Source organism: Phaethon aethereus (genome assembly GCF_964289735.1).
Source record: "Phaethon aethereus genome assembly, chromosome: 9".
Lineage (NCBI taxonomy): Eukaryota > Metazoa > Chordata > Aves > Phaethontiformes > Phaethontidae > Phaethon > Phaethon aethereus.
In genome coordinates, this window is record NC_138585.1 from 18027568 (window position 1) to 18046323 (window position 18756).

Here is an 18756-nt window from a genome sequence, read left to right on the forward strand (position 1 = left end):
TCTGCCTGTCTTGGTGACTTCTCTTCTGAATTACGAGGATCCCTCCCTCCTCCTGCTGATTTGCCTGTTATTATATGTGGAACTTGCTTTTTGTCTGTGACTGGCTAAAGTAGCAGTTCCCTCTTATTGTACTATATTTTCCAAAGATCTCTGCTTAAGTACAGCTTTGTAAACATTTTTTTTTTGCTGCTTCAGTTTAATTCTATAAAGCAATCTGTGATTTTGTTTGTGAAGGATACTATACATAAAAAATGTGCCTTGTAACTTGGCTAGCCCCGTAGCAAATAAGTTGGCATTGCACGTTTTCTGACTTGCAGGTACAAGCTTGGACCCAGGGAGCGTAGCCAGGAGGGGCTGGAAGGCAAAGCTGTGATGACATGTTCAGTATCCAGGTGGAGGGCCAAGAGGGCAGCTGCACGGCGCTGGGTTGCATTCCAATGTGCTGATCCGTGGAACAGCGTTGGCATACGCTTTGGAAGCTGCTGCTTGCTCTCCTGGCTGTAGGGAAGGGGCTGAGGTGATGGCAGGGAAGGAAGGGGTGAGTCTTTGCAGAATATTTTCGTATGATCGTGGCATATTCTGAGCAGGCTGGACATTTGGAACCTTGGCATTTCTTTGCGGTGTCATTGTGCTGCCTCTGGTAGCTCAAAAGTTAATTACTTCAGAGTGGGTTGTTGAGACTTTTTTTTCTCCTTGATTCCTGAACTGCTTAATTAAGTTGTAGGGAAGTTATATTTTCTCACTACTTGGGGGCTTAATGGGGTGGAGGCTTTGGAAGCAGTTTAACAATTTCACATTTTATATGCTCTAATGAATTTCCCAGGATTTTGGAAGGGTTGTATCCAACTTTAGTATCGTAATTTCCAGGGTTTTATTTATTCTAAAATAAGTTAGTGGTGGATTAAGAAGCACAAAGAGCCAACAGATTGCAAATGGACTAATGAACACATCATTTCTTTTGGATAAAGAGCATGATTCACATATGAAGTACTGCAGAGCATGAGTTTCACCAGGACCACAAACTGGCAATAGGGTTCCTCTTCCCTCCCCTGTTATTTCAAACCTGTCTTTGATTTCAGGTGCAGAAAAGAGAGGGTTTGCAAGGACCAGAAACAACTCTGAATCTGCAAGAACTCCCCAGAACTTCGATAGGAAGAGGCAACTCTCTGAATCGCAGACAGAAACAATGAACAATTCAGACAGCAGAATAAATCCTAGACAACTGGGAACTCCCAGAGGTATTAAAGCAGAGTGCGTACACACTTCAGGAATAAGCTGCCTTGAAGCATATGCTCAGCACTATTAAAAGATGGGCTGGGATGAATGCTCTTAACTCTAAAATGAGCTGTAAAAGACTGTCGATTACTTGTAAAATATGATTATTCCAGGCTTTTTGGTGCTGTGAAGTCGGGTGCCAGTATTTCTAGGCAAACTGTTCTCAGAAGTTGAACTTTGAATACAAAGCCTCTATACAGCTGCTGTTAAGATACATAGGCAAGTTTGGTGTATAAGGTAACACTTATGAATTTTTGTTTGCAGGAGGATCCTATACTGCTGTCCCAACATCAGGTGATAGAAAGAATCGAAATAAACCCACTCGAGGGAGGAAGAAGAGTATATTTGAAGCCTACATGTCAAAAGAAGATGTTTCAGCAGGACTGAAAAGGGGAGAGCTAATTCAGGTGCCCGGAACATACAACGTCCATGCTCTTGTGATAAGTCTGTGGAAATCACAGCCAGTTGTTGGAAATCCATGTCAGTTCGTTGCATGACAGGGAGTTGATGTACCACTTGTAGATGCCAGAGGAATATTTTTTTCCCTTTTTCAGAAGGTTCTAAAAGTGGAATGGAATCTTTTACAATTCAGCTGAAGTATAGTTTTTGGTTTGATTGCATGTTCTGTAAAATTCTGATCCACACTGGTGATGAATTGCAGAGTTCTGTCTGGATGGTCTGCTAGCCATGGTAGTCATTACTGTGGAGGCACTTGCTTTTACAAATGTTGCTCAAATACAGCAGGTGCTGGCAGCCTCTGTCAGCCTAAGTAAAGATGAATGCCCTTATCAAGATACTTCTTGCTGAAATTCCTCACAAAGATGTTCATTAGTCCTCAGCAATGAGGTGCAGATGCCTCCATTTCCATATATACTCTTCTTTTTTGAAGCTATTAACTCTTCCCAGAAGTCTCCCTCACACAAAAAATAGGGAGAGTGATGGTGCAGGTAATGCTGTGGTCTCATAGGGATATGCCTACCGGGGCATTGCAATAACTTTTTATAAACTATGATGCAACTGATTAAATTAATATCAAATGGCCAGGCAGGGGTACTGGACCCTTGATTTGCTTGCATAATTTTCTTTGGACTCACATGGTGTAAAGTTCTTCAGGACACACCTGGCGTCCCAGTGAGATCAAGCTGGCTGGGGAAGAAAGGCAGGTGGAAGTCAGTGAGGGCATGACAGACACTCATGCTGAGGCATTGTTTACCCAGACAGGTGCACTGCCATTTCATTAGTGTTGTAATGCTGCTGAGGTTGTGATACTTTCATCAATACATTGAAGTTGCAAATGGCATCACCTCACTTTTTGTCTGATTTCTTCTTATAATTGTGTAGTAATTCTTGTATAATAATATAATGGCATAATTTCTGGAGGTGTGATGAGGATTCCACATTCAGGATTCCATCCTGAAGACCAATCTGATGAGCTCTTAGCTTTTAGAAAAATGACTATGCGTCATATCCCTGCTGATGATCAGAGTGGTCCACTGGGCTACCCAGACCTTAGGCTAGTGCCTTTTTAAAGACTGTCGTAGACATCCACAATGGGAAGCAAATGGTGAGGGAAGTGGGAGCCTCAAGCTGTCACTTCCACCCCTCCACCCGCCCTGGCTGCAGGGGCATATGGCAGCAACTAAAGCTTCTGCCTTACCTTCAGGAGTGTTTTTGGCACCTATTTTTGGTAACACAGCCTGATAGCTTTAAGTGCAGTGTGTGTAGACTGCCTGTGAAGTTGAGTGCAGCTGCAGATGAGGCACATCAGACTCTGACTACTACCTGAGAAACCCATTGAAATGCCGAGTCCCAGAGGACCTGTGATTGCATGTTCTCTGGCAAAAGACTCCCTAATTCTTGTAAGTGCATAGTGTCTACTCCAGGTCATGTGCTGCGTAACTGGAAGAGTCATGTGTGCTTTCTTAGCCTGTATCTGTTTTCCTTTCATCCAGTTCCACATCTCAGGGAAACAGCTGAAGCTGTAGAAGCTGTATTTAATCATTTAGGGCTGAGTGTCAGATCATGGGCATCCCAGCTCGGTATCTCTCATCTTCAGCTCATTCATCCTTATGATCTCATCAAGACCATTCATCATTGCAGTCTTAACCAGGATAGGTGAGAACCTGAAAGCAACTTCAGTGAATGTTCAGCACTGTTCTGTACAATGGCGAGATACATAGTGGACAAATACCTGTTACGTTAATATCCAAGAGCAGGGCATTGGTTTCATATGGTAACCTGCAACAATGTTCGCAAGAGCCTGTGGAAGAGGAGAACAAACCTGTTGGTCTGAATCTGATGGTCCTGAGCAAACTGGAGTGCTAGCCAGACAGAAGCATGACTCTCTGAGCAGTGGCTGGCCTCTGGAGCGTCCTGGAAACACCGGATCTGCATATTTTTGTGTGAGAACTTAAGAGATCTGTTAGAGAAAAAAGACCCAACCATGACCTCTGAGGATGTTGCTGGACCCTGGCAATGCAGCTTTGCAACTAAATGCTCCTGAAAGCCCAGCCCACGGAAACTACTGGCAGACATAGAGATCACTCAGATAAAACATGAGTGTCTTGAAGATTAAGCAGTCCTAGATCAGGAAGGACAAAAGTGTTATCTTTATGGGTGCTGACGTCTGTCAATAATATTAGACTTAATGGCTTCTGGTACTGTGTCTGACATAACTCAGTATTTGATAAGCAGCATGGAGAAGTGTGCCCTGCGGGATTCCTGAATTCATTTAATCATGCAACGTGTGTGGAAGTGTCCATCCACAAGAAAGGGGATCTGAGCTCAGGCACTTAAGAGTGCATAGACTTCTCACTTCCCCGCCTGTAAAACTGTCTGCAATGAGCAAACACCAAGCATATCAGGTTGGTTAGAATCACACTGGCTTGTCTGAAGGCAAACAAGATTGAATAACTTCTGTGTAGTTACGTAAGCTGATGATGTTGGCCATACACAACAGATGAAGTCAGGTTACGTATTAAAGAACATTGACCCAAAGGACCATAATCATCCTCTGAAGCACGAGCCAGAAACTCATGTCTGCTCCATGCTTCCAGCATCTCCGAGGCCCTCCCTGTAGGGCTGCTGGGGTCAGGCAGAATGAGAGTGTGCAGCATACAGAGTGCAGAGCCTGCTTTGCTCTTGAGAGGGTGTTTTTCCTTGGAAAGCTGTTCTTTTGTGGGTATGAAGGCTAGGGTTTCTGTGATTTTCATGGAGTTTTTTTCAAAGGTGGCCTTGGTTGCAAGCAGATACTTGAATGCGGACCTTTTTTTTTCGTACATACAAATGAATCTAGGCATATGTGTTATGATAGCTGTTATAAACTGCTTGATTTGAGATGCTTGAAGTTAAGTCTGAGTATTGCCTGCCCTAGTTCTACCAGAGCAACTTGAGAAATAATGAACTTTTTGTATCTCACTGGGGAAGCTCAGTAAGGTTAGAAACTTTTGGCAAGTATGTGTGAAGCTGACTTGAATCATCAGAAAGTGTTTTAGAAACCTTCCTGCAAACCTTTCTCTTCCCTTTCAAAACAAAGGCCCTACTGACATAAAAACACTGATAAATATAGCAGCTATTATTTGCAAGCTATTGTAAAATAATACATTAGTGTGACATCATGAGACTCTGCAGCCAGATCCTCACCCCCTAATACACATATGTGAACAGTTGTTCATTGCAGATGGGGAGAGTGACTGGTTCCAGATATGATATCACAGCGTGAAATGTACAACATTGTAAATAGGATTTTCATAGGCACAGATAATAGGGCCCATCTGCTTTCTAAGATAAATTTTGGGAGTTCCTTGCTTAAAGTAAAGAGCTGAAGTATTTTAATGCTACTTGTCGTAAGAATTCTAATGCTGATTGTAATTAAGTAGTGCATATAAAATGTAGAGAAACCTGCTGCACGGTAAACATGGTAAGACTTTGCTCCTCTGTGTGTTTGCTGGAGCTGGGCATGCATGTGCATGTAGCTGCTGTAGCGCCTTCTGCACCGTGGACGCACAACCTGATTTTTCACGCGCATAATGGGCATTTGCACGTGGCTGATTGACAGCTGTCTCAAACTATTCAAGGGGATTCTGCAGAGCAACACAGGATATTCCTTTATCTGCTTTGTGCTGGTGTGTAGATGCTGGTGTGGGAATTGTTTGACTCCTTGTCAAGCAGAGCAACCATTCCTTTTCATTTTTACCTTTCTCTCTGTAGCAGTTTCCTTTACTAACAGCATATTGTTTTTGATGGCTGATTCTGGGAAATAAGGGGAGAAAAGAGACCGCAGGGTTTTCCATCAGTGGGTACCAGTGCTAATAGAGACTGATGACAGCGAATTAGCTCTCACTTTGCCTAAGCATAAAGTATGTCCAGGGTTGCTCCCAGTGGGTCATCTTTGTTTTCGTGCTGTTGTCCTGGGTTGTGCCTGCCATGTGGCTAGTGTGCTTGTTGGTACTAGTTACATAAGGCACAAAATAAGACATCACAGCAAAGTATTCAAATAATGCCTGAAGAATATAGAATATATGGTGCTGGTATTTCCAAACTTAAGCAAATAAAAACAATGGAAAACCTTCATAAATCTGCAAATTCTTTTTCAAGGCAGCAAAACTTTCACATGTAATCAGCTTTATTTTCCTATTGTCTGAGTGTTTCCCAGAATACATAAAAATTCACTGCGGCATGTAATTTTTTTAAGGAAGCAATTCCTGTGAGAGGTTCCTATGATTGCTTAACACAGAAGTGCAAACAGATGGAATCTGTTCATGCAACAGATTGGCCAACATTATTTCAAATACACAAGTGGAGAAAGTTTTAAAGTTTCAGCCCAAATCAGAAGCCTGTCTGAAGGCAGATAGCTAGTTGTATTTCTGTAATAATCAAATGCTGTCAATTTTAACTGCAGCCACCTGAGTCACAATTCCCAGGACCCTCTTGGGATGGGAACAGCGCTGTTGCGCAGCCTGTAACTCCTTGCTTGGCTCTCCCTTCCTCTTGGATGGACCTGCGCGCAAGCAGCAAAACTAGTTGGTTTATTTTGGGAGGGGTGATATGAATTTGTTTCAGGTGATGAGCTTTGAGTTGGCAGATAACAAAGCAGAAATAGATACTCCATGGACTTTCAAATGTATTTAAGGTAGTTTGACTCTAAATCTGTTTAAACAGAATTTAATCCTCTAGACTTTAAATGTTTGTTTTTGGAAAATCCTTTTGATTCTTCTCTGGAAATGTTCTTTATCACAGAGTTACTGCTACTGTCTGTCTGCAGGAACAGCCTAAGCAGCCAGAGCTCCATTAAAGCTGATACCTGCTGCTATGAAAGCTCAGCTGGTCAGCTTTTCCTCTTTCCTCTTGTCCTCCAAAATAAGCAAAACCAACACCCTCCTTTTCCAAAACAGAGCAAAACAAATTGTTTCTACTGTCTGTTTGTTAATGAAGTTGGTGGGTGCTCAGCAGAAAATATGTAAAGGGAACAGGAGGGCTTGGATCCTCAGTTCACCCAGTAGCAGCAACAACTAATGATTCAACATCTCTTTGATGACAGACTGCAGTAGATCAGCTTAAGCCGATCATGAAACTGCCTTTTGGCTTGAAATTGCTGGGATGCTAAGTTGTCAAGACTTGAAATGTATAATGGAAATTTAGATGTATCTCTCATGTTTCACAGTAGATACATTACACACGGCTCTCTAATTTAACTGATGTTATATGAAATTAATAAGATTCAGGCATAATCTTTCTCCTTTTTTTTTTTAAGGGACCCTTGAGAATAAATCCTAAGAAGTACCATGAAGCCTTCATTCCGTCTCCAGTAAGTGTAATTTTGCAATGCTTTAAAGTTCATAAGTAAAGGTGCATTAAGATAGGAGTTATGCTGTGCACAAAAGGTCACTCAGGGGTGAATGAATTAGAATAAATGAACATGATCTGGATTTTCTTTTAAATCAAATATTCCCAAACAAATCCCGCTTCTTCATACCTCAGAGAACTACTCAGCTTGTGCTGAAATTGGGGATACTGCTGTGTCCCACAGAAGCCAGCTGAACTCAGATTTGAGGACCACCAGACGGCGTAATTGGAAACCCTTGGTTTATGGCTGCAGAGATTTTATAGATTTTCCACTGATTTAAGTTAATCTTCCCTAAACAAATATGCTCTCCATTTTCTATCTGCTGCATGAGCTAATTTGGAAAGTCATTCCAGAAATAATATGCGTGATTCCTTTTCATGTGCCCGCTTTTGTGCGAACTGTATCTTGGTTGCCTTGGGATGTGCTTCTGTCACATGGGACTGGCTTGTGCCTCTTCTTTCCCTTATTTTGACAGAAAAGAAGGGCTCTTGCAATTTCAGGGACTTCCAGGAGGGAAGGTGACCTCATGGCTGGCACAGCCAAGGCTTTTTAGCTGGAACTGACTTGGTCAAAATGTTACCATCAGTAAGAAAGTTTCATATTGAAATATGTTGTTGGTGTGAGACAGAGAAGGCAGAGCCTGCCCTGAGCCAGTGAAACACTGATTCTGTTGTTGTCCCTGCTGCTGCCAGCGCTATTGTTTTGGAGCTTGGATTGAAAGCGTTTAAATTCATGGCATTGTCAGTTCACGCTGTTCATTTGGGATAAAGTTTTGGAGCCTGCTTTGTTAGAGGAGGCTGGCATTACAGGGGTGGAGGAGGGTTGGGGGTGCACAAAGTAGATTAAGATTAACTAGAGGAAGAAGTACAGGGCAGCTCTCGGGTACGTCAGTGAAGCAGCACTGTGTGTGTAAGGGAGGAAGGAAGGAACTGTGATCCTTCCTTTACAGGTGTCCGTGTAGGTGTGGTTAAGTGTAAGCTCTTAAACATATTCTCTGAAATTACAGAATGCGAAGTTAAATATGAAGTCCAGTTACATGAGTTTAACTGGATGTGAAGCTTTACCCCTAATCACCCCTAGTATCCAGCTTTTGCCTTGTGCAGTCAACTGCTTGCTGGAATACATATATTAAGGAGGGTTAGCCGAGGTTCTGATCTCTGCTATCTTTCTACTTTTCTTCTCTTTGTGGAGCTGAATACCAGGACCACCCTTTTCCCTGGTAACATGCAGAATCAACACCTGGATGAAGATGGCTCTGGCTGGTGTGGGCACAGTCCTCACTTTTAAGACAGATGCTTTAGGAAGCTTATACTTTGTATAATATTATTTGCCCTAATGGAGGGTTTGCAGCCTTCATGTTCTGCAGGATTTGCCATCACTTGCCAGGTGCGGCAAGAACTGCAGCTGTGAAAAATCACCCTTTCTGTCCTACTGTACCCCTTTCTCTTCAGCTCTGACTTGGCTATGGCTTTGTGGAGTTCAAATGCAACAGCTGTTCACCTTCTAACACCAGAAGTCCCAGGGTGTTTCTTGCTGCAGATATGCTCTGTCTGCTTGTCTCATTGTTGCATAAGTTGCTGAGGGGAAAGCCTGGGGCCTTTTTCTTAAAAGCCTTTCAGAGAGTGGGCCCAAGTGTTTAAATCTCTGCCTCATATCTCGTGCCTTCCCTGCACGCAGTAGTGTGGTTTGAAATGACGGCATTGTCAATTTGAAGAACGATAATGCTGAGCACAAGTGTTGGAGTGACTGTGGCTGTGCTGTGTTTGTGGAACACGCTTCCAGAGCAGATGAAAGCACTTCAGATCTCCCTCTTGTCAGAGGGGGATAGAGTGCACTGTCAGTGATATTCATAGGTGGCCACGGAGCAGTAAAAGTGCCGTGCTCCCTGGAGAGGGCCACAGAAGTCTTGAAGCCATTGCAGCCAATACAGTATATGCACCCTGGGAGCAGCTGAGACTTTGCAAGTGATTGTGTTCTGTTGTGATTTGGTGCCATTTTAATTGCTTTAGTAATCTGAAGTGCCAGCTGTGCAGGGAAGGGGACACTGAAGGCAAAAGTGGGATGCGCAAGCATTCTTGGAAGTGCTTAAGTTTGCCCGACAGTCATGAGCCTGGAGCTGTAGATACAGAAGTGTTTCTTTTTGGAGAAAACCCCAATCTGATGGCAGATTCCTAATTACAGCTTTGTTGCACATATTGAAACTAACGGCTGTAAAATAGGTGCGCATGCACATACGGTTTGAGTGACTGGGTGCAATTCAAGACAAGATTCTTGGAGAGTATGAAGATGCAGTTTTAACTAGTTGGTTTGACACATCAGGTGCTTTTATAGGGGGTGGGGGAAAGGGTCTGCCTTACATTTTCTTGGATACAGGAGAAGAGGAAAAAAAGTGTAGAAAAACAAATTATTGTGAATGCCAGCCTGTGTCCTGCAGTGCAGAGCAGCTATGGGTGCAGACAAAAAAAGCAGACATTTTCCTTAAAAAGTGACTTTGAACTTTTCTTCTTCTGTATGTGGTGGATTTAGGTAAAGACTTGGGGCAGAAGGGAAAGGGTGGGGAGAAATGAGGAATAAGACCATGTGTAAAAAATCTGGCTTTTTAAAAAGAACAGTTTCCAATTTGAATTATGTTGGTCCAAGAGGCTTTGCAATTTTTCTACATCTTGTCATGGGAGGCAGCTTTTACACAGCTGTTGAGCTGCTGCTGCTTTTCTTTCTAAGAGTAATTTGGTCTCTTGGAGGACGGCCTTAGCTTCACGTCATGGCAGGGTTCTGCCGTTTTACTGTGTTGGTATCTAAGCAGAGTAAGATATTTATGTGATATTAGGGCTTCATGTTTTCAGGTTATAAAAGAGGTTTTTCTGGGAGACTAAGCACACTGGTAGTTCTGATTGGATTTACTCAAGTATATGAGACTCAGGAGTGTGTATCTGAGAAGCCAATAAAGTTGTGATTAAGATTTTAATTCTTGTGAGGCTCTTTTTTCATTGAAAGACAATGAAGTATTAATCTGAAGAAACTCACCCTCTTTTTTTGTACCTCAAAACTAAGCAAAGATAGCTCCCTCTAGAAAAAATATGTTGACTGCTCATGTTGATACTAAATGCTCACATCATTTGACATGTTCATGGCACTGTAAACAGACACATGGAATTTTTCATATATTGAATTATGGAGAAACAGAAATGAAAGCAGCAAGAACACTGTCAATAATTAGCCAAAAAAAGGACAAAACTGGCAATCCTTTAAAAACTAAAACCTTTGTGTTGGTATCTTCAGGAAACTTCATCTTTATTCACCCCATGAAGAAAATCTTCCAAACTAAATCTAGATGAGCTGTATGTCAGACATGTCTGGGGTGGATAGTCATAGTGTGTACAATTAGTAGAGGCTCTTGCGCAAGGATGTTTAACCCAGACTGTTGAGGGAAGGTGTTCTAACATGTCTGTTACAGTACAAGATCTTCTGGGTTGCACTTGGCATCTGTGGTCATCGTTCTTTGGAATCTCTTCTAACATTAGTTGTGCCAAATGAAGAATATATGGTGTTAACTTGTTTTAAAAAAGAGACTGCATGCCCAGTGACTCTGTCCAGGTCACCTTCACAGACTGACCTGCTGATCCCAGAGCTGCGTGTCCCTGCTTTCCCATCTCAACAGGAGAGCAGCAGGCAGTTCTGCACGGGGCACTGTGTGGAGACTGTCTTGTAATAAATGTATTCTAAACAATAGCTTTGAGTGCTTGAGTTGGGAATGTCGTGTGTGAAGAACTGTGACTGCAGAAAACTCGCTACCCATTCCCAAGAGTAACTGTGAAGGAACTGAGCAGAGCTTGCAGACAATACATCTTGAGGGCTTGGCTCCGTCTTGAATAAATAGCGTGGAACTACTGTGCTGGCACATACATACAAAAGAGCTTATTTGCTGAAAGATAATTGCATGTTGAAGGGCATATGGTGAATCCATTTAATTTCTGTGCACAACTGCAGGATGTTTGTCTCACCAGGGTGTGTCTTTTTTTTTTGGTGACAGTGTGTTGAACTTCATAACAACTGTAATTTCATGTTTTGGTCTGGCATTTATTTTTCTTCCTCTTTGACTAGGATGGGACTCGCGATATCTTTATTGATGGAGTGGTTGCTCGCAACAGAACCCTGAATGGTGACATCGTCGTAGTGAAACTGCTTCCCAAGGAGCAATGGAAGGTCAGTTCAGTATATTTTTCTGTGATTTGACAGAAAGAGCTTATTACTGTTTTCTTCACTAACTTAGAGCCAGAGCCAGAGAATAGAGAATTTCCTATAAATCAGACTAGCTAAATTGTGGTTTATGCTGCTGTACGTTAAAACACTTTATCCATTACAATGTTTGGAAGAAGTGATACCTGAAGTGTTGAAACCTCACTCTTTGCATGGAATGGCCTCCTTTGTCACTGTATGGAGAAGTCTGACTACAAAACTGTTTCAAAGCATGGTTGTCAGAGTTGACCTTTGATATCTGTTATTTATCTGTCTTCATTCTGTGGCATTGGATAGCTCTGTGTAGGTGGTTAAAATTGCTCCTGTATTTGACAAGTGCTGTTCGCAAAACTTTAGTAACGATTAACTCTCTCTAATTTGTGGGTCCTCAGTCCATGGAAAGCTTATCTTGTCACCACTCCAGATTTTGTGGTAATATGCTTCTCTACGTGAATGAAGAACGTGTGAAGTAACTGGAGCAATGCAAATGTGGGACAATCCATTTTTCATTTTCATGTCCGAGAATTTCAGTAAGATCACCTGGGTTTTTCTTCCTTCACTGATCAAGCTCAAAGTCGTTTCAAACGTCTGGATAATTTTATCTTGTTTGCGGGTTTATCTTTTAACACCTTTGTGCAAGGAAAGTTCTTACTCCGTTAGTTGCTGGGAGATGTAAGCTACTGTGAGGAATTTTAACACAGGTTTTTACACGTAAGCACAATAGAACTGTCACAAGTTGTTTTCTAAACATATTTTTTGAATTCTTATTGAGGATTTAAAGACTATTGTATATCTTTGGGACAAAAGTAATAATGAGGGTGATTCCAGCAGGGTGGGGACTGGTCTGAATTACCTTGGCCTGGTGCTTTTTACTTGTTCTAGCTGTCTTCTCTGCCTGTTTTTGAAGTTACGTGATTTTAGTCTTGCAAAGGCAAGGTCTTCAGTCTGGTCATTTGCTAAACCTTCTACCTTCTTTGTTTAAATCTAATAGTAAATTAAATAATAGCTTGAAACATATTAAACTTGCCTGTTCCTTTTAAATATGCATAAAATGAGTAAAGAACCAAAGTATTTATTGACACATGTAAGTGCGAAACTGCTGTATGCAAAAGGCAATCTAAAGTGGAATCTAAGATATTACAGGTATATTCATATACAAATATAAGAGGTCTGCTGCAATCTTTGTAACCTGTAAAAACCAACGTTGAGGGTCAAAGCAAAATTTCTTTGATAGCTATTCAAGAGTCCAAATCAGAGTTCACTAAAGCTGTGATGTTTGTATCACCAAATCCATATACATGAATTATCTTTTGTATTAGACCATTTCATATAGTTGGAAAAATGGAATAGTTTGGGTGCTTAGATCCTTTGCCAGGACCTGCCAGCACAAGGGCTTCTTTGTAGGCTTGATAGAGGTTGCCTGAGCTGGAAGCTTTGTCTGCAGTTTTCCATTTATATCTGGCTGTAAACAAAGATAACCCCTCTCTCTCATATCCTTATGCCTTCATATGTTTGACAGTACTGTTCTTTTATGAATACAAAAGGAAGGGATCAGAATATTCTCCCTGTCCTGGGAAAATGCCGAAATAAATAGAACTGGTGGAGAAGTGATGTCTGACTGCAAGGAGGCAATTTACAAGACTTTGGTGTTTTGTAGTATGATTATGATCCTTCTGTGGTGAATTTAACCTTGCCAAATGAAGTAGCTGGAACATGCCAGTAATGTTTTTCAGCTGCACAGGTGCTGCCCTATGTAGTCTCATTTTTTGTTTCTTGCCATCAGCAACTTAATCAGCGATGACATCCCTTTTCCCCAGCTCCCTGAATCTCTTGCTATGTGCTCGTGTTTGTATTAGTTCTTTGGGAAAGGTGCCACTAAGTTGCACTGAAAGATACTGCATTCTGCCAAGAAATTCATACTGATCAATGATAAACTGTCGCAACCTATTTTAGGTTTTTCCATTTGTTTAGTCTCATGCTGCTGCAAAGCTGCCACATAGGTGTCTTGAGGGTTTTCTGCTTCCCGGCCTGGGCCTTTGGAACAAACTGAACAGCTTCAATTATTTCCTTGAAAAATGTATATCAGATGTATGGTATAACTGATGCTCTCTGAGGAGGTTTTAAAGGCTCTGTACATATTGGTTTGTTAGGATTGAGGTGTGCATGCTCATCATTATTCCCAACCCATTAGTCTGTGCTCCACCGAGAACAGAGCTGGTAAACCAGTGTCTTGCATAAGATAAAGTTGCTGTTACAGCCTGGCAGGTCTCAAGCACCCTGGATGGCCTCTGGATGCTCTGGGGGAAGATCTTCCCATTGCTAATGCAGGTGATTCCTGCCATGAACCTCTTTGTGCAAAGTCATAGTGTAACACAGCATCCCAGTAATGGCAGGACTTGACTTAGCTGGAAGGTTGGTTCAATTTATGTGTGTAAATAGGAGGAAGGGGGGAAACCTGTGACTGGTAAAACTATGGATTTTGGATAGGGAAATCTGTGTGTTTGCTTGAAGAGTTGAGAAAGTTAAGAGCTGCCCTGTACCCAATGAGTCTGTCTTTGTGGGTCAGGTGCCTGTGAGAGAAAACCACTGGCTGGAGAGCAGTTTCTCCAGGGATATACTGTGTTCTGCTTAGCCTGTAATGGTGGTGCCTCACACACAGGTATAAATGCCATAGTGAAACATAAGGGAATGTTGAAATACTCTAGATGCATGGTTATACTTTATGTAACCTTCTTGAGAGGGACAGCATTATTTCCTTCCACCAGCCCTCCACTTCCTGGCTCAGTGGTGGGACATTTATTAGGCTTGAATTATGCAACATCACGTCCTTCCCAGTGTGTGCATCAAGTGCTTGGATGGTCTTCCCTGTGCTTATTCTGTCTGGTCTTAAAGCTCTGTTTGTTCATACATCCTTTGGGAGAGCTGATTGCTGTTCAGCGATGATCGGTTTGTCAGTTCGTATTTCTGTGTTTACTATTAGTTCCAATTAAGATCCAACAATTTCAGTGTGGCACCACTGGCTTGAGGGAGAGACATTTTGTCCCTGAACTGTGTTATCTTGATCTCCTGAAGAAGGTGGCCGTCAGCCTCCTGCCAAGGTTGAGCAGCATGTGTTGCGGTGACCACATTTGGCGACTGTATTTCAGAGGTTCCTCTCCTGTCCTCTTGCGTTACATCTTGGGAATATTGAGGTGCTATGGTAACTTTCAAATATTTAGCTTTTGCAGAGTAAGGTATTTGACTTAGACTGTTTTTCCAGGTACTTAACCTACTCTTAGCAAATGAAGTCAGAGTATCATTGCAGTCAGCTAGACTGTCCCCTTGCTTCAAACTGTAGGGCTTCCCTGAATCTGTGCCTTTATTTTCTGGAAGAACATCAAGATAAAAGATAGCCAGTGACAGAGGATTTACCTCAGTCCTTGTCAACTACTCTGATAAAAAAGAAAAATGGTGCTTTATTTCTTGACTGATTTTCACTACTTTAACTTTCACCTGTGGGTTCTTATTATATCTTATGGAGTTGTGCTTACATCAATTTCAGGAGCTTCAATTATACAGTGCATAATTACTGGAAGGCAAAAAAAATGTTGATATGATGATTACAGCAATATTTCTCAGGCTCATCAAGGAGGGAAGCAGTGTGTCAGTATAAAGCATAAACCTAACCCATCTTTCCTCACAGCCTCTTTTTGCTCTTTTACCGTCTGCTTAATTGCCAGACAGAATTTGTTTAATTTCAGATATCTGCTTTGGTTTTTCTTGCAAGATGTAATTTCTTTGGTGGAAGGAAATAGCATAATAAGTCATTTGATATCACTTGGGGCTTGGATTCCTGGCCCAATCTCTGGTGCTTTTAGAGTAGTAGTTTATAACCTGGAATGTTTTTCATGACAACCGTCTCTTGCATTGCATGCTATGACTGAAATTTTAGAGTCTTAGTCTGAAAATAGTACCCAGATGAGAACTTTTTGCTGCTCAAAACTGCCTGAAAGGAATTTTTGGGTGTCCCCCCCCCCCCCCATTGCTTGCTACAATATGCAGGAGAGATCTCCAGTTCTGCGTCTGCTTGCAGTAGTGGCATATTAAAACAGTAACACATATATGTATGTAAAATAATGACAGATTAACCTGCCAGTTTCTCAGAAATCAGTGCCTGCAAGTGGTATCTTTTGTTGTTGTTCCATGAATCATTTCCTCCTCAGCTTAAAGTACTCCTTTGTACTATTTTCAGCTGGTTCTTTTGATCTTGTCAGAATGTCTTTAAGGCCAAGGATGTAGAACTGTTCATTTATGTGCAGTGTGTGTTGCTGGATAATAGGATAATGGGTCCAGCATTTTAGTCATGAAGTGTCCGAAAGTGGTAGAAATAGTAATTCTTTATAGCTCATGAAAGCGTATGCTCTGTTCAACACTGAGGTGTCAGATACAATACAGTGCAGCAGGAGATCTTAGAGCTGCCTCTTCTAGAGCCTTACATCAGAGATAAATATTTAAACACTTTCTGTACAGAAGACATAAACTACAATTCATTTTCACAGCTGTGACTATTGTTGGCATAATTACAAACAAACACAGAGAAGGAACAATTTGATTGAAGCAGACGTCACAAATATCACCATGTATAGTTTGACCAGAGCTATGTATCCTGGCAAGTCACCGCCTCCAACTGTTGGTGAAAATGCAACCATTAATTGTCCAGAGGGGATGCTAGCTTTGTATTTGTCCTGGTGAATAATGATTCATTTCAACCAAATCCTTCTGAGAGTAGGTTTCTTCGTCAAAATCTCCCATTATGTATCCTTATGTAAGGATAACAGTAACTGAGGAGGAGATGGGGTTCTTAGAGGGTTATCACAGCAATACCGTTTGAGTCTAACAATCAAGAATGTTGTTTGGAAACGTTACATTCATAATAAAAAAAAAGTTCTGGAGAAGTCATTATTGAAATAGTAAGTGTTCTGGCATGCTGAAAGTGTTCAAGTGTAATTCATGATATCCAGGAGTAAAGTGGGAAGCCAGCTAGGAAGACGTCCAGAAAAGCAGAGCTCTAGAATATCTGAAAGGTTGATGGATGCTGTAGGGAGGAAGGGTAGTTGTGTTTTTTTAAATTTGTTTTGCTGTAGACATTACAGTGAGGGCTGTAAGTTGATGGTCGCATGCATGTGTGTACAGTCCCCATACCATCTCAGAATATCCCCAAACCACAAACTGGTGGAATCTGGAGAAGATTCATTACATGCTTACTTTCTGACTGTGCTATTTTCTGGATGGCCACATGTTGTTCCACACTGCCAGGCCTTATGGACCTTTGCTGTGAGCTGGCATGGCTCTTTCCAGGCTTTGCTTAGATCCAAACTGGCTGGGTATGGAATAGCAATACAGTAGATCGATAGCAAAAAAGCTGAGAAAATGGGAAGTGTTGCTCACGGAGACACATATGGCATTAAATTGCTCTTCTTGCAGATATTGCTTTCACATTTTGCTAATCAAATATCACTTGAAGTGAATCAACTGATATCTTAACACTGTGAGTTTTAATAGCAAGACCTGGCATGCTTTTTATGATATATAATGATGAAATTACTGTAATGATCTGGATTGCCATGACCCAGTGCTGCATTCATCCCTTGCCTCCCCCTGGATGCGTAAAACAAGGAGACAGAAATACCAGCTTTTTGGATGTTGCGAGCAACCTTACCTTCCTGAGAAGGACCTTTCCTGTCAATGCCTGCCTCTGTCTCTCTGATCGGAAAGGCAAAACCAGGATCCCAAATAATAAAGAAGGTAATAAAACCAAGAAAGGTACAGAGTTTTTGAACAATCTAATGTCTTCTTTATTCTTCCTCCTTCGGTGCTGGGTAAGAGTGATATTAGAAGGCAAATTGCTTAGGTAGCAAGGCAAACTTCTTTTTATTGACTGCCTGCATCCTGTCCCACCAGTGCAGAATCAAATTGCAGATGTGGTTTGGCTGCACAGATGCAGAATAAGATAAAAACGTTACCTTAGGTGAACAGTCAAGCATTAAATAATCATTCATCTCACACGTGGTCAGTTGTTATATCCCCAATGGAATAATGGCAGGTAAACCCCTTGTGATGGAATTGACTTCAGGCTGTACCACTAAATTTCAGTGCGTGTTGCTGAAAGAGCTTCATCTTGAATGGAAGTGCTCGTGGGGGCATCTCATCTTACTTTAGAACAGGAGTCAAGCCAGCATTTAATACCTGATCTCTGTTCCTGCTCATTCTTTTTTTTTTTTCTTGGTCACATGAATATAATCTAGTACAGCAAATTGTTTCCTTTAACAACTAAGTTTTCTTCAAGTGATTGTTTTAAAGTCTATTCTTCCAAGTCTTCTGTAAATATGCACACATCACAGTAGATTATTCTTAATCCAATCTCTTATATAACCACTATCATTTTTGACTTTTCTTAGTTCTTGGATCCTGTGGAATTAGTATTTCTTAGAACTGCTTGGTTTTTGCCAGTTTGGAGACTTATTTGATGATATTGCATGAGTATTTGGAGCCCGCACCTTATAATAGGGAGTCAGGATACCTGTTGTTGTGATGGGGATTGGTTTTTGGAATGTCATGCACATTAAACTCACTTAACTTTTTATAAACACTTTCTTGAAAGTCTGTCCAGATTTTCAATAGTCTGGGTTTCTTTCAGATTCACATAATTAGGAATAGGTTTAAATAACATGTACTGATGATAAAAGTCCCGTTTGGCCTAAAATTTGTACAATGAATGTTATACTTTGTTTTTTTTTAAGGAGATTGTGCCCCTAATGTAGCTTGATAGCTGGAGAAATGAAGAGCTACTGTGACACTAAAAAGTGGTTAAACTTTGAAATCCTTAGGTGAGGTGGTTTTGGATTGTAACCCAAGTTCCGAAGAAAAGTGCTACATATCTATTTGCATGTTTGTTCTTGTTATCGGCTGGTGGAGAAACAACAATTTGCTGCAGTATTTACATGTGGTCAAAGCTACTAATTAGGTGGCTCATTAACTCTTTTCCCTTATTTCCTTAACTCATGTTTGTTTTTCTTAAAACCATAAATCAGAGGGACCAGGAATCTAAAATAGAGGCAATTTATGTAAATGAAGAATTGCAGCAGCTGGAGGAGTGACAGGGTTTTTTTGACAACAGGTTCTTTGGGGCAAGATGTGGGACCTCATTTATAACTATGTGGTTCTTGGAGATAAGGAAGAAATTTGTCATCAGGAATGGGTTGCCTTAAATTTGTTGTTGGCACAAGGTAATTTGTAACCATCTAAGATAAAGTTGTCTGAAGTCTAATAGTTTGGTTTTGAATCAGCGTGCTGCCAGCTTCCAAGGGTTGGGATGGTTGTGCCTTCTCCCAAACACTGCTCTTGTGTCTTCCTCCAGACAA

At 41.3% G+C, this 18756-nt stretch overlaps 1 protein-coding gene across 1 annotated transcript in view; it reads left to right on the plus strand.

The window, feature by feature from the left end:
• The window catches only part of DIS3L2 (DIS3 like 3'-5' exoribonuclease 2), a gene marked incomplete at both ends in the record, with an annotated part of 151631 nt that overhangs the window by 15060 nt on the left and 117815 nt on the right, over positions 1-18756 (plus strand). The window contains 4 exons of the mRNA XM_082003901.1: positions 1080-1238; positions 1540-1682; positions 7028-7081; positions 11222-11323. Of these exons, the coding sequence (XP_081860027.1) occupies positions 1080-1238; positions 1540-1682; positions 7028-7081; positions 11222-11323 (458 nt within the window). The remainder of the gene's footprint in view (positions 1-1079; positions 1239-1539; positions 1683-7027; positions 7082-11221; positions 11324-18756) is intronic.